A 14,174-nucleotide genomic window follows, 5' to 3' on the forward strand; every position below is an offset into this window, starting at 1 on the left:
GGCTTTGAAAGTACTCCAGCTCCATCTTGCCTCCTCCTGTGGCTGGGAGGCTGCGGTTTTCACTGTGACTGGGCATGTTGGTTTCCAAGGCCTCCACGGAGTTGGTGGGAAAGGGATGGAACAGAGCAAGTTAAAAGGCTGCAAAGGCTGCTCCTCTTACTGAGAGTTGGGCATTTTTCTTCCATAAACACTCTTTGGGGGAGCCTGGGTGGCTTAGTCAAGTAAGTGTCTGCCTTCGGCTTGGGTCATGATCTCAGGGTCCTGGGATTGAGCCCTTTGTTGGGCTCCCTGCGGAGAGTCTGCTTCTCCCTCTCCCTCTGACCCTCCTCCCTGCTTCTGCTCTTTAAAAAAAAAGAACACTCTTTGGATTGCTAAAAGCCTTTGGTTGATTTTTTTTTTTTCTTTTTTAAAGATTTCTTTTCTTTTTTTTTTTTTTTTAAGATTTTATTTATTTATTTGATGGAGATCACAGGTAGGCAGAGAGGCAGGCAGAGAGAGAGGGGGGAAGCAGGCTCCCTGCTGAGCAGAGAGCCCGATGTGGGCCTCGATCCCAGGACCCTGAGATCATGACCTGAAGGTCAAAGGCAGAGGCTTAACCCACTGAGCTACCCAGGTGCCCAAGATTTTATTTCTTTATTGTCAGAGAGAGAGAGCGAGAGAGCGAGTGCACAAGCAGGAGGAGTGACAGGCAGAGGGAGAGGGAGAAGCAGACTCCCTGCTGAGCAGAGAGCCTGATGAGGGAAACCATCCCAGGACCCTGGGATCATGACCTGAGCTGAAGGCAGACATTTAACCCACTGAGACACCCAGGCTCCCCCTTTGGTTGATTTCTAGAGTTCTGTGAAAAAGTTGGTTCTGACAATTTTGGTCCAGTGTTATGATTTTATGGAGGAGAGGATTTTTGGACATTCTTACTCTTAATTTTGCTGACATCTTTTTGGGGGCGGAAACTTGAGAACCAGAGTTGTTGGTGGGTGGGTATTGCTTTTTGGGAAGTTATTATTATGGAGGAACGCGGTAATAAGATATTGGAGGTAGATTATTGGAATCTGTGTCCTTTCCCCCTCTTCCACAGTGCCAGTGCTCTTCTGAGCATCTTTCCTAATTGTTCAGTTTGGTGTTTTTTGGTATTCTAGTTCTGGCCACCCTAGGCCACACTATACTACAATCCATGTGTGATCCCCATGGACGGGATCTTGGACAAATGTTCAGGTGGACGGGGGAAGTCAGCTTCCTTCTCAAGGTTGTGTAAGCACTTTCCCACTTTGTTGTTCTCTCTGTTAACAGGCCCTCGATCGGTTTCATAGGGCTGCTGTAACAAGTTACTATAAATTTGATGGCTTAAAACAGAAGTGTCTTCTTTCACAGTGCTGAAGGCCAGAGTCTTAAATCAAGGTGTAGGTGTAGGATCTGTTCCTTTTGGAGACTCTGAGGCAGAAACTGTCCCCTGCCTCTGTCCTAGCTTCTGGTGGCCGCTGGCAGTCCCTGGCCAGCAGTCTCTGCCTCTGTCCTCACAGGACATCGGCTTCTGTGCCTCCAGCATGGCCTTCTTCTAAGGATTCCAGTCCTTGGATTTAGGGCCTGCTCTGCTCTCCTCATCGTAACCACTTATCTCTGCAAAGACCCTGTTTCTGGATAGGGGTGCATTCTGAGATTCTGGTCGAATTTTGGTAGACACTGCTTAACCCAGTGCAGCTGTGTATGTCTGTTTATATGGCCATCTGCGTTACTGTAGGTCCTAACAGTTTTTCCCCGTTAACTTGGCGCTGACTGCTGGGAACAGTTAAGTGTCACTTACCAAGCAGGGTGTCTGACTCAGCACTCCTTCCCGGTCATGGGTATAACAGATGTAAAGTTCCCTCCATCCTTGCTCATGTCATTTATCCGAGCAAATCTTAGGGTGACTCGTTTTTATTAGGCTTCAGTGAGGAATCCTTTCAGAACGTCCTGCGAGGTCATATCTGCTGGGCTTCCTTTGCACATGGGGGCAGCGTAAAAGGCAGAAGGGACGCCTGCCCTCCTAGAGCTCGTGAATGAGGAGAGTGGCCGTGGTTGGGGGATGAGGACGGGGCTCAGCCACTAGTGGGGCTAACGCTTTGGGAGCATTCTCTATGTGCCAGGTCCTCTTGCAAATATCCTCCACTGTAACCACTTTCATCTTGGCAGCACCTCTGTTTTTCCATTTAACACTTGAGGAAACAGCTTTGGAGAGCGGAACCATGTCCCAGGGTCACAGCGGCCGTAGATGGTGGTGATGGGGTTCAGACCCAGCCGCTCGGGTCCAGGGCCCTTGCTTTTCGTCACTGTACTCTATGCACTCTGGAGTCTGTGCTCTTTGCGGCACCCCTGGCTCCGTGAGAGTGGCTGGCTAGCCGCGAGGGAAGGGTAGCTAGGTCAGAAGATCCTGGGACATCCCTTTTCAGGGTCACACTCCGTGGAGGCAGTATGTAAGTTCACCAGCCCACAGGGGATGCCCTGAGGCTCCCCCCAAGATTTACCTGTGCGTCCCAGCGAGCGCCTTCCATGAAGAGGCCATGGATGTAGGCCCCTTCCCGAGGGGGGCTCCGGAAGTCCTCCCTGTTCTTCTTTGTCACGTCACACTGCAGGGCCATCTGGTCCAGTGGCCACTCGTTCTTGCGGGCCGTGGACTGCATGATGGCAGTCAGGAAGGACTGGGGGTTGAAGAAGCCAGTCAGCCACACCGTGGACGGCATTGCCAGGTCTCCTATCCAGGCCTCCAGCTCTTTGATTCGGTTGAGGAGGTCCAAGAACCAGGCTCCCAGGCCTGCCGTGGAAGGGTAGGCTCTCCTGGCCCAGGGCTCCGGCACTGTGTCCAGGTACAGGGCATTCTGTAAGGTCTCCATATCACCGGTCATGGTCAGTTCCCCCTGTAGACAAAGAGCAAGAGGGCAGAGAGTGAGGGGCAGCAAGTCCCTGGAAACAACTCGCCTTAGGGACCGCTGCCTGATGGTGCACAGCCAGCCAGACAGAAGATGGTGACACAGGGACTGTCGCTGTCTAATACTTGATTTGCAGACTTTAAAACTCTCCCTGCTCCATGATATCAGTCTACACCCATCTACCGGCAGGAGTTAATGTCCACTGCAGACCTCAGACCCCCTATGGGTTCCCTGTTCCTTCCACCTACCCTAAAGCTCGGGTTCTCCCCCAGCCTTTGCAGCAGCCCTGCAGGCTTCTCTGTGCACCCAAGGCCCAAGCCTGGAAGGTCTGTGTTGCCCCAAGTCAAGGGTTTCCTCCGGAAGCAACGTATTAGATTCACAGCCCACTTGGAAGGAGCCCTCTTCCAACAACGACGTGAAATTCGTAAAGAAAGGTTCCACTGAAAACCATTGTTACGTTCAATTTCGTAACTTTGGTTATGACAAGGGTCTCCAGCAATTTCTTGAAGAATACCCATCTCCAGCATAGCGGTTTCTGTGCAGGGGTTCGAGGACACGATGCGGCTTGTGTTAGGGAGTGAATGTGTCCCTCCCTGCCCACCCAGATTTCTATGCTGAAATCCTAACCCCCCAGTGTGATCATGGCATTAGGAGGTGATGGGGTCGGGAGGTGGGGCCCTCATGCATGGGATTGGCGCTCTTGTTATGAAAGAGCCCCCCGGGAGCCCCCTCTCCCCTCTGTCTTGTGAGGACGGGGTAGGAAGGTGACTGTGAACCAGGAGGTGGGCCCTCCCCAGACGCCAGATCTGCTGCTGCCTCTGGGGCCGTGAGAAGTTCATTTCCATTGCTGATAAGCCACCCAGCTGGTGTTCAATTAGAGCAGCCTGTGTGCACTGAGGCCTCTTCGCTCGCCCCAAGTGCAGACTGCTGAAATGTCAGGTCTCTGGGGCCTGGAGTTACCCTGCCTGTGGGATGGGACGCTGGACCATGCAGTTCTAGGCCCAACTCTTTCCTAACTCTTGGAACTGTTAAAAAAAAAAAAAAAGTTAAACACACCTTCCTTAAAGAGGAACTTATTTCAGGTCCCAAGTGACAGCTAGAAACTAACCCTCTGACCCCCGATTTATAGGAAATAGATGACTAACTTCATCATGAACCTCACAAAGCATAGCTAGTGTGTATATATTTTCTATACCGTGGAGTCAAGTGGCTGGGCTATTTTCAGATCTAAATACCTTAATATTTTAAAGAAAAGGCAAACACCCCCATCAGAGCCGTGCCAGGTCAGCCAGACCAAAAGAGTACAGCCTGAGTTACAGACGTTTAACAATCAGCTGTGCCACCCAGCAACCCCACTAATTCATTATTATGTGCAGTTTATTAAACTTAGCTCTTAATAAGGTTTCCCTAAAAATAGCTGATTTAATAAAATAACATTAAATATCAAAATTAAATTTAGTGCAAAGGGAAAAAAATGAATGAGTTCAAACCCTCTTTTATGAGACCCTGTCCATGTAACTTTTTCTTACCCCATTACACTATCTAGGACTTTCTTTACAATGATGAATGAGGGTCATAAGGGTGGACATCCTTGCTTATTTCCAAACTCAGAGGGAAAAAATCGTCTTTCACTATTAATTGTGGTTTTTCTTAGATGTCCTTTATTTACTTGAGTAAAGTCCCTTTTCTTATTTTTCTGATATTTAAAATCAAGAGTTGCTGTTAAGTTTTATAAAATCCTTTCTTTTTTCCATCTATGAAAATGATTACATGGTTTTCTTGTGCAGTACATTTATACAGTGAACTCCATTGACTGATTTTTGAATGTTAAAGCCAACCTTGCAGTTCTGGGATGAACCCATGTGACCATGATATACTATCCTTTTTTCATATGATTTCATTTACCAACATCTTGCTAAGGATTTTTGTATTTGGATTTATGAGGAATATTTGTCCCTCATTTTCTTTTTTCATAGTATCTTTGGTTTTGGTATCAGGTCAGTTCTGGCCTCATAAAATTTATTGGGAAGCATTTCCATTGCTTTCTATTTAAATTAAGCTATTTGAGGGACACCAGGATGGCTCAGTTGGTTAAGTGTCTGACTCTTGGTTTCGGCTCAGGTTGTGATCTCAGGGTCCTGGGATCAAGCCCCACACTAGGCTCTATACTCCACTGCCAAGTCTGCTTGGGATTCTCTCCCTGCCTCTGCCCACCCCCCACCATGCTCTCTAAGATAAATAAATCTTTAGAAAAAAATTGAGCTATTTGAGATCATTGTAGACACACTTGCAATTTTAAGAAATAATACAGGTCTTATGTACCCTTTGCCCAGGTGTGCTAACATTTTGCAAAACTGTAATACAGTGTCACAAACAGAATGCAGACATGGATACAGTGAAAATACAAACATTTATGTCACCATAGTGTCCCTCACGTTGGCTGCCTTCTAGGCACACTAACTTTCCTCCTGGCCTCACCCTTTACATAACCCCTAGTAATGACTGATCAGTTCTCCACTTCTATAAACGTGTTGTGCAGAAGCTGTTCGGTCAGCCCTCACTTCCTCTTCAGGAGCAATCATTCTATATATAGGTGTGTAGATGCGGTGTGACCATGGAGGAGTTGAGTTCAGGGTCTACTTATATCACAATCTCAGGACCCCCCCCTCCATCTTTTAGGGTTGGTTTTTTGGTGACAAATTCCTTTATGATTTTCCTTCATCTGAAAATGTCTTGATTTCCCCTTCATTCCTAAAATATTTTCTCTGGATATAGGATCATAGTCTGTGTGATACCTCCCAGGAGGGAGATAGCATAAGGAAGTCTGCATATGGATTTGTCCTGACTCCGTCTGATTTCTTCCTCCATGATCCAACTGTGTGTATTCTTACTGGCCCATTAAAACAGTCTCAGTCATATGTGTAACTGTATGCTGAGATCTGGCCTTCAACTGTGGGAGTGATCTGCGGACAGGATCCCTGACACAACAGCATATTGTTACATCTTGTTTAGTTATCTGTTCTGACAGTTCTAATCAGTACTTTGGATGCTTGGACCATTTATATTTAATGTAATTATCAATAGGACAGAGTTTAAAATCTACCATATTTTACTTATTTTAGTGGTTGCCCTAGGGCAGGGATTGGCAAGTTTTCTGTAAAGTGTCACATAGTAAATACCGTGGGCTTTGCAAGCCACACGATATCTGTTGCAGCTGCTCATCTCATCAGTTGCAACACAAAAGCAGCTATACACAACGTGTGAATTCATGGTTGTGACCATATTCCAGTCAATGCTTCCTTACAGAAACAAGCTGTGGGCTGGATTGGGCCTGCAGACCAGTAGTTTACTGACCCCTCCTCTAGGATTTACAGTATATGTCTTTAAGTTATCACAATCAACCTTCAAATAATACGCCACATCACGTACAACATATGCTGTTGTTGATATACATTTTGGTTCTACATATTATAAAATCCAAAGTAATTATTATGTTTTAAAAATCAATTATTTTTTATGATTTTAAGTGATAAAAAATATCTTTAATACAGCACACATGTTTAACATCTATGGAATTATTAATATCTTTGTGTAGATCCAGATTTCTTTACAGTATCATTTTCCTTCTGTCTGAAGAATTTCTTTCTTTTTTTTTTTTTTTTTTAAGATTTTATTTATTTGTCAGAGAGAGAGTACACACAAGCAAGCAGAGAGGCAGGCAGAGAGAGAGAGGGGGGGAAGCAGGCTCCCTGCCGAGCAAGGAGCCCGATGCGGGACTCGATCCCAGGACTCCAGGATCATGACCTGAGCTGAAGGCAGCGGCTTAACCAACTGAGCCACCCAGGCGTCCCTGTCTGAAGAATTTCTTTGAACGTTCTTACATTCTAGGCCTGCTGGATATGAATGCCCTCAGTAGTCTGAGAACATGCTTACAGGTGTACCTCAGAGATATTGTGGGTTCGGTTCTAGACCATTGCAAGAAACTGTATGTTGCAATTAAGTGAGCCAGATGAATGTTCTGGTTTCCCAGTGCATGTGAAAGTCATGTTTACACTGTACTGTAATCTGTTTAGTGTGCAGTAGCATTATGTCTAAAAGAACAATGTACATACCTTAATTTAAAAATAATTTATTGCTAAAAAATAATTTATTGCTAAAAACTGTCAACCATCATCTGGGCCTTCAGCAAGTCCTCGTCTTTTTGCTGGTGGAGGGTCTTGCCTCAATGTTGATGGCTGACGACTGCTCAGGGTGGTGGGTGCTGAAGGCTGGGGTGACAGTGGCAATTTCTTAAAATAAGACAACAGTGAAATCTGCTACATCGATTGACTCCTCCTTTCACGAACGATTTCTCTGTAGCATGTGATGCTGTTTGATAGCATTTGACCCACAGTAGAGCTTCTTTCAAAATCGGAGTCTGTCCTCTCAAACCCTGCTGCTGCTTTCCCAGCTAAGTTCATGGAATATTCTCAGTCCGTTGTTGTCATTTCAACAGTCTTCACAGCATCTTCACCAGGAGTAGTTTCCATCTCAAGAAACCACATTGTTTGCTCATCAATAAGCAACAGCAACTCATCTATTGAGGTTTTATCAGGAGATTGGAGCACTTTGGTTCCATGTCCAGGCTCCACTTCTGCTTCCAGTTCTCTTGCTGTTGCCACCACATCTGCAGCGACTACCTCCACTGAAGTCTTGACCCTCATAGTCATCCAGGAGGGTTGGAATCAATAATCAGTTTTTCCAAAGTCCTCCTGCTCATGTTGATATTTTTTTTTTTTTTTTTTTAAAGATTTTATTTATTTATTTGTCAGAGAGAGTGAGCACAGGCAGACAGAGAGGCAGGCAGAGGCAGAGGGAGAAGCAGGCTCCCTGCTGAGCAAGGAGCCCGATGTGGGACTCGATCCCAGGACGCTGGGATCATGACCTGAGCCGAAGGCAGCCGCTTAACCAACTGAGCCACCCAGGCGTCCCTCATGTTGATATTTTGACCTCTTCCCATGAATCACAAATGTTATTAATGGCGTCTAGAATGGTGAATCCTTCCCAGACATTATCTATTGACTTTGTCCACATCCATCAGAGGAATTACTATCTATGGCAGCGAGAGCCTTACGAAATGTATTTCTTAAATAGTAAGACTTGAAAGTTGAAATGACTCTTTGATCCATGGGCTGCAGAATGGATGTGTTAGCAGGGGTGAAAACAACATAAATTTCACCGTACAACTCCATCAGAGCTCTTGGGTGACCAGGTGCATGGACAACAAGCAGTAATATTTTGAAAGGCATTTTTCTGAGCAGCAGGCTTATAATATTCTGTAAACCATGTTGTAAACAGACGGGCTGTCATCCAGGCTTTGTTTTTGCATGGATAGAGGACGGGCAGAGTAGATCTAGTATCATTCTGAAGGACCCTGGGATTCTCAGAATAGTAAATGAGCATTGGCTTTAACTTAAAGTCACCAGCTGCATGAGCCCCTAACAAGAGAGCCAGCCTGTCCTTTGAAGCTTTGAAACCAGGCATTGACTTCTCCTCTCCAGCTATGAAATTTCTAGATGGCGTCTTCTTCCAGTAGAAGGCTGTTTCATACACACTGAAGATGTGTTGCTGAGTGTAGCCACCTTCATTAGTCATGTTAGCTCCATCTTCTGGAGAACTTACTGCAGCTTCTACATCAGCACTTGCTGCTTGACTTTGCACTTCTATGTCGTGGAGATGGCTCCTTTCCTTAAACCTCCTGAACCAGCCTCTGCTAGCTTTAAAGACTTTTTTTTCTGTGGCTTCCTCACCTTTCTCAGCCTTCAGGGAATTGAAGAGCATTAGGGCCTTGCTCTGGATTAGGCTTTTGCTTAGAGGAATGCTTGGGCTTGTTTGACCTTCTACCTAGACCACTAAAACTTTCTCCATGTCAGCAAGAAGGCTGTTTCTCTTTCTTACCATTTGTGTGTTCACTGGAGAAGCAGTGTACTTTCCTTTAAGAACTTTTCCTCTGTATTCAGAGTGTAGGTAACCATGTAGTACAGGGGGCCTAGCTTTTGGCCTATCTTGGTTTTCAGCATGCCTTCTTTACTAAGCTTAGTCATTTCCAGCTTTTGATTTCAAGTGAGAGACATAGGACTCTTCCTTTCACTTGACTACTTAGGAATCACTGTAGGATTAAAGTTGGCCTAATTTCAATATTGTTGTGTCTCGGGAAAGAGGGAGGCCAGTGGAGAGGGTGAGAGACAGAGGGAGGCTGGTCAATGGAGTAGTCAGAACAAACATTTACCAAGTTTGCTGTTTTAAATGGGCCCACTTGGGGGACCCTGGGTGGCTCAGTCAGTTAAGGGTCTGCCTTGACTCAGGTCACGATCCCAGGGTCCTGGGATTGAGCCCATGTCAGGCTCCCTGGTCAGTGGGGAGTCTGCTTCTCCCTCTGCCTCTCCACCTGGCTTGTGTGCTCTTTCTTGCTCACTCTCTCTCAAGTAAATAAAAAATATTAAAAAAAATAAATGGGCATGGTTTGTGCACTCCAAAGCAATTTTAATAATGATATCAAAGATCACTGATCACAGGTAACCATAACAAATAGAATAATGAAAAAGTTTGAAATATCGTGAGAATTACCAAAATGTGATACAGAGAAATGAAGTGAGCAAATGCTGTGGAAAAAATGAGACCCATAGACTTGCTTGATGTGGGGTTGCTACAATCCAATTAACAACAACAACAACAACAACAACAAAATAAAACTGTGAATCTCAGTAGGGTGAAATCATATAAAATGAGGTAAGCCTGTATTTAATAGTTTTCTTTTTTGAAAGTTTTTTTTTTTTTTTTTGGTTGTCAAAGAGTTCTGGGTTTATTTTTTTTGTTTTGTTTTGTTTTTTAGATTTATTTATTTGAGAGTGAGCGAGAGAATGAGAGCAGGGTGGGGAGAGGGAGAGAATTTCTGTCAGACCCCCCACTAAGCAAGAAGTCCACCACGGTGCTCGATCCCATGACCCTGAGCCCACGACCTGAGCTGATATCAAGAGTCAGACACCCAAATGACTGAGCCACCCTAGGACCCCTATCGTTTTCTTTTTGGTGCTTTTCCTTTAGTACGTTCTCTCTCCACTGTCTCCAGCTTGCATAGCTCCCTACCAGAAGTCTGCTGCCATTTCTCTCTTTGCGCCTTTACATATACTCCACCCCACCTCCTGCCCTACCCCTCATCCCATCTGCTTTGCCCTTGGGTTTCACCAACTTCATCATGAGGTACCTTTACATAGTGTTCATTAGGTTGATTCTACATGGGGCATGGTGAGCTTCTTGTGCCTGTGGGTTTATAGTTTCTGACAAATTTGCAAAGCCATGGCCCTTATTTCTTCAAGTATTTTTTTCTAATCCTCCCCATCACCTCCATCCTCCTGGGACTCCGATGACATGTGTTAGACCACTAGATATTATCCCACAGGTCCCTGATGTGCTGTTCACTTTTTTCCAGTATTTTTTCTTTTGCCCTCACTTTGGATAGTGTCTTTGGCTATGTTTTCATCAGCTGTAAGTCTTCTGAAGGTCTCATTTTTCATTCAGCTACTCTATTTTCCACCTCTGTGTGTTCTGTGTATACGTTCCATTTGTACTTCATCACGTTCCTATTTTCTTCTGTCTTCAACATACACAGCCATCTTAGGATCGTGTCCTAACCTCCTTGCGTGCGAATTCCAACATCCCTGCCATTTCTGGTGCTTTTCTGACCCACTTTTCTTCTGGATATGGGTCATATATTCCTGCTTCTTTACATGCCTGTAGCTTGTTTAGTGTGTGTCAGACACTATACATTTTACATTCCTGAGTACTGGATTTTGTTGTATTCCTTTAAATAGTGCCAGAAAGATTTTTTTTTTTTTTTTTCCTGCAGTTAATTTACTTGAACTCAGTGGATCTGTTGGTGGCTTGCATTTCAGCTTTGCTGCAGGGGGAGTCCAGACCAGCTTTCAGTCTTAGTCTGGGTCCAGTTCAGTCCTGTTACTAAATTGATACCCTTCTGAGAATCCTCCCTGAAACTTCCTATGTTGTTGCTGTTTCGTTTTTTGTTTTGTTTTGTTTTTAATTTCTCTGTACTCCAGCTAGTGGGAACACAAACTATTCCCAGCTCTGTGTGAGCTCTAAAAATTGTTCTCTCTGCTCCTGTCTCATGGTTCCTTCCCAGCCTTGGCTAGTTTTTTTCCTTACTTATGTGCAGAGCCATAGCCAGCCAGAGTTTCGGGGGTTCCCTCTGCAGATGTCGGAGGCTTTTTGTCTGGGCAGCTCCCTGTCGTAGGCGCTCTGCCCTACAAACCCCACTACCTTGGCCTTCATGAGCTCTGGTCTGTGTGTGCTCAGTTTGGTAGAACTGTGGGGCTCTTTCCCGAACTGTAGCCCAGAAACTGCCTCCCCATAGTAAGCTTGTACAGTGAAGGGATCGCCTTCCTTCTTCCCTTTCAAGCCTCACAGTCACGTCATTGCATGCTTGTCCAAATTGCTGGATTGTACACCATCAACAGTGAGCCCCAGTGTAAACTGTGGGCTGTGGGTGATGGTGATAATTTAGTGTAGGCTCCTCTTTTGTAACAAATGAGACCACTCCGTTGGGAGATGTGGATAGTGGGGCAGGCTGTGTGTGGAGATAGGGAGTATGTGGGAAATCTCTCTATGTCCCTCTTGATTTTGCTGTGAACCTAAAAACTGCTCTAAAATAATTAAATCTTAAAAAAAATGTGCCATACTTAATTTTTAACACCATTTGGAAATCTGAAGTCATTTTGATAGAGAAACATCAAATGTGTAACTTGGCTTTCTTAAAAATTTCTCACATCTGCTTACAATATGGTGTTAATTCATTCTGACCATGATTTTGCATTTGCTAATCGAATGTGGAAGTGACAGAGACTTCGAGAATGTACTGTCTCTGAAGTTTTGCCAGTTTGAGAGCGAAGAACAATTCTGGAAAAGAGGAAACCATTCATCTTGTAGTTGGTTTCTGAGGTCAGTATTCCCATGACCTTGAACTGCAGGAGGAATGACTCACTTTCATTGTAGGGACTGAGAAGAAATGACCCCACACAAATTCACTAAGTCTAAGTTGTGTCCGTTTCTCAGGAGAAGAGAAAAGTATAGACTCTAGGACAGTGTTTCCCACAAGCTGTTCAGCAAACATCAGTTTCCTGGGCTGTTGCCAGATTGGCTGGGGTGGGCAGTCAGGAAATTTCTGTGGCCAAGCTCTGGGCAAGTGGGTCCTTCTTAAAGACTCCAGCTATACTAACATATAGAAATGTGTTTGCATTTGTGCGAGCCCGATTTTCTCGAATTCCTCCTGCCTGGATCCTCCATGCCGCTGATTAATATCTGTACTTGCTTGCTTGCAGGTCAACTAAAAGAAAACTGACCAAGTAAATGCCGAATCCCTGTCTTAGGAACATGCTGCATTTCAGGGTCCTGTGACTTGCTTCCACATGGCAGCATGGCAGGTGAATCTGGGAGAACTAAGGCGGGGGGTGGTGTGCGGAGAGGGGTCCCTTATTGTAGACACGAAGGCTAGCAGGCTGTGACCTTAACCACTTTATTCACTCCTATAAAGACATGCTTTCATAATCAAGTAAAAACCTTATTTTTCCTATAGGTCTTCATTCTCTGGAGTCAGTGAGCCGAGCTGTTGTTATTTTTTTTAATAATAAAGCTCAGATGCCTAGGCTACAGTCCAAACGTAGGACTTGAACCTCCAGAGGGCCAGGAGCGTCCATTCGGAAAGGGCACCCCTGATGGGTCTGAAGCAGCTGGTGCCCTGGGCTCACAAGGGGGTCAGTAACACCCATATTGTCGTCTGCGAGTGGCCACAGGGTGCACTCTGTCCTGACTGTCAGTTCCTATCTACTTTTTCTTCCCTATGAGCATGGTCTTTGCAACCAGCTTTCACTTTTCCGGAGCAGGGGAGGAGAGAAGGAGGGAAGTGGGAACGATATGGGCAGTGTCCCGAGGGTGACCGCCGCCCACCCACCCAGCTGGGTCTCCTGACGGGGTGCCGGAGGACCTGAAGGCACTCGGGCCAGGGCGGCTGCCTGTTGAGGGGTGACTGTAAGTCGTCAAAGGGTCAAAGCAAGGCCCTATCAGACCTGCGCTATCAAGTCAGCGCCCAGTGGCTCAGAGTGAAGAGCTGGACTAGTTCTCCAAGTCAGCAAGCTGGAGTTCAAGTCTGAGTGTCCTTCATGTATCCGGAAACCAATCTGGTGATTCAGCCACAGGCAGCTTAGGAAGCAAAAAGTCTGACGTCCTAAAACATCCGAATAATCAAACACGATTCTTGGAGCACCTGGGGGGTTCAGTCGGCTGAGTGTCTGACTTCAACTCAGGTCACGATCTTGGGGTCCTGGGATGGAGCAGCAGGGAATCTGCTTGTCCCTCTCTCTCCGCCTTTTCCTGTATGACCTTTATTTTGTTGACATAGGTTCCTGTAACCCTACTTTGTGGAGTTTTTAAATTTTTTTAAAATCATGAATGGATGTTGTACTTTATCAAGTGCTTTTTCTGCATCAATTGAAACGATCATGTGGTTTTTATCCTCTTATTTATGTGATGTGTCATATTGATTGATTTGTGAATATTGAACCACTCCGTCTCAGAAATAAATCACACTTGATTGTGGTGAATGATTGCTTTAATGCATAGTTGGATTCGGTTTTCTAGTATTTTGTTGAGAATTTTTGCATCTCTGTTCATCAGAGATACTGGCCTGCAGTTCTGTTTTTATGTAGTGTCTTTAATCTGGTTTTGATGTCAGGGTGCCTCCAGACAAATGGAGCGAATTTGGAGGTTTTCCTTCCTCTTTTATTTTTTGGAAGAGTTTGGGATGAATAGGTATTGACTCTTCTTTAAGGTTTGGTAGAATTCACCCAGGAAACCACCTGGTCTTTTGTGTTTTGGGGAGTTTTTTGATTAGTGGTTTAATTTCATTGCTGGTAGCTGGTGTGTTCAAATATTCTATTTCTTCCTGATTCAGTTTGGGGGGGGGCTATATGCTTCTAGGAATTTATCCATTACTTCTCGGTTGTCCAATTTGTTGGCATATAATCTTTCATCATCTCTAACAATCTTCCGTATTACTGAAGTGTTGGTTTATATTTCTTGTCTTTCATTTCTGATTTTGTTTGTGTCCATTCCCCACCCCAAGGGAGAGCGTGCATGAGCGGGCTGGGGAGGAGGAGAGGGAGTGAGAATCTCAGCAGGGAGTCTGATATGGGGCTAGATCCCATGACCCTGAGATCATGACCTGAG

At 45.2% G+C, this 14,174-nt stretch overlaps 2 protein-coding genes across 3 annotated transcripts in view; one reads left to right on the forward strand and one right to left on the reverse strand.

Moving 5' to 3' along the window:
* Positions 1-14,174, forward strand: part of ZNF18 (zinc finger protein 18) — a 55,925-nt gene that overhangs the window by 36,014 nt on the left and 5,737 nt on the right. Inside the window, exon 12 of the mRNA XM_080827023.1 lies at positions 12,272-12,373. The gene's annotated coding sequence lies outside the window, so the exon portion shown is untranslated. The remainder of the gene's footprint in view (positions 1-12,271; positions 12,374-14,174) is intronic.
* DNAH9 (dynein axonemal heavy chain 9) overlaps positions 1-14,174 on the reverse strand; it is a gene marked incomplete at its 5' end in the record, with an annotated part of 326,297 nt that overhangs the window by 4,872 nt on the left and 307,251 nt on the right. For both annotated transcript variants that reach the window (XM_080827022.1, XM_080827021.1), the window contains one exon: positions 2,499-2,888. In XM_080827022.1, the coding sequence (XP_080683148.1) occupies positions 2,499-2,888 (390 nt within the window). The remainder of the gene's footprint in view (positions 1-2,498; positions 2,889-14,174) is intronic.

This window comes from Martes martes (assembly GCF_963455335.1).
Source record: "Martes martes genome assembly, chromosome: 16".
Lineage (NCBI taxonomy): Eukaryota > Metazoa > Chordata > Mammalia > Carnivora > Mustelidae > Martes > Martes martes.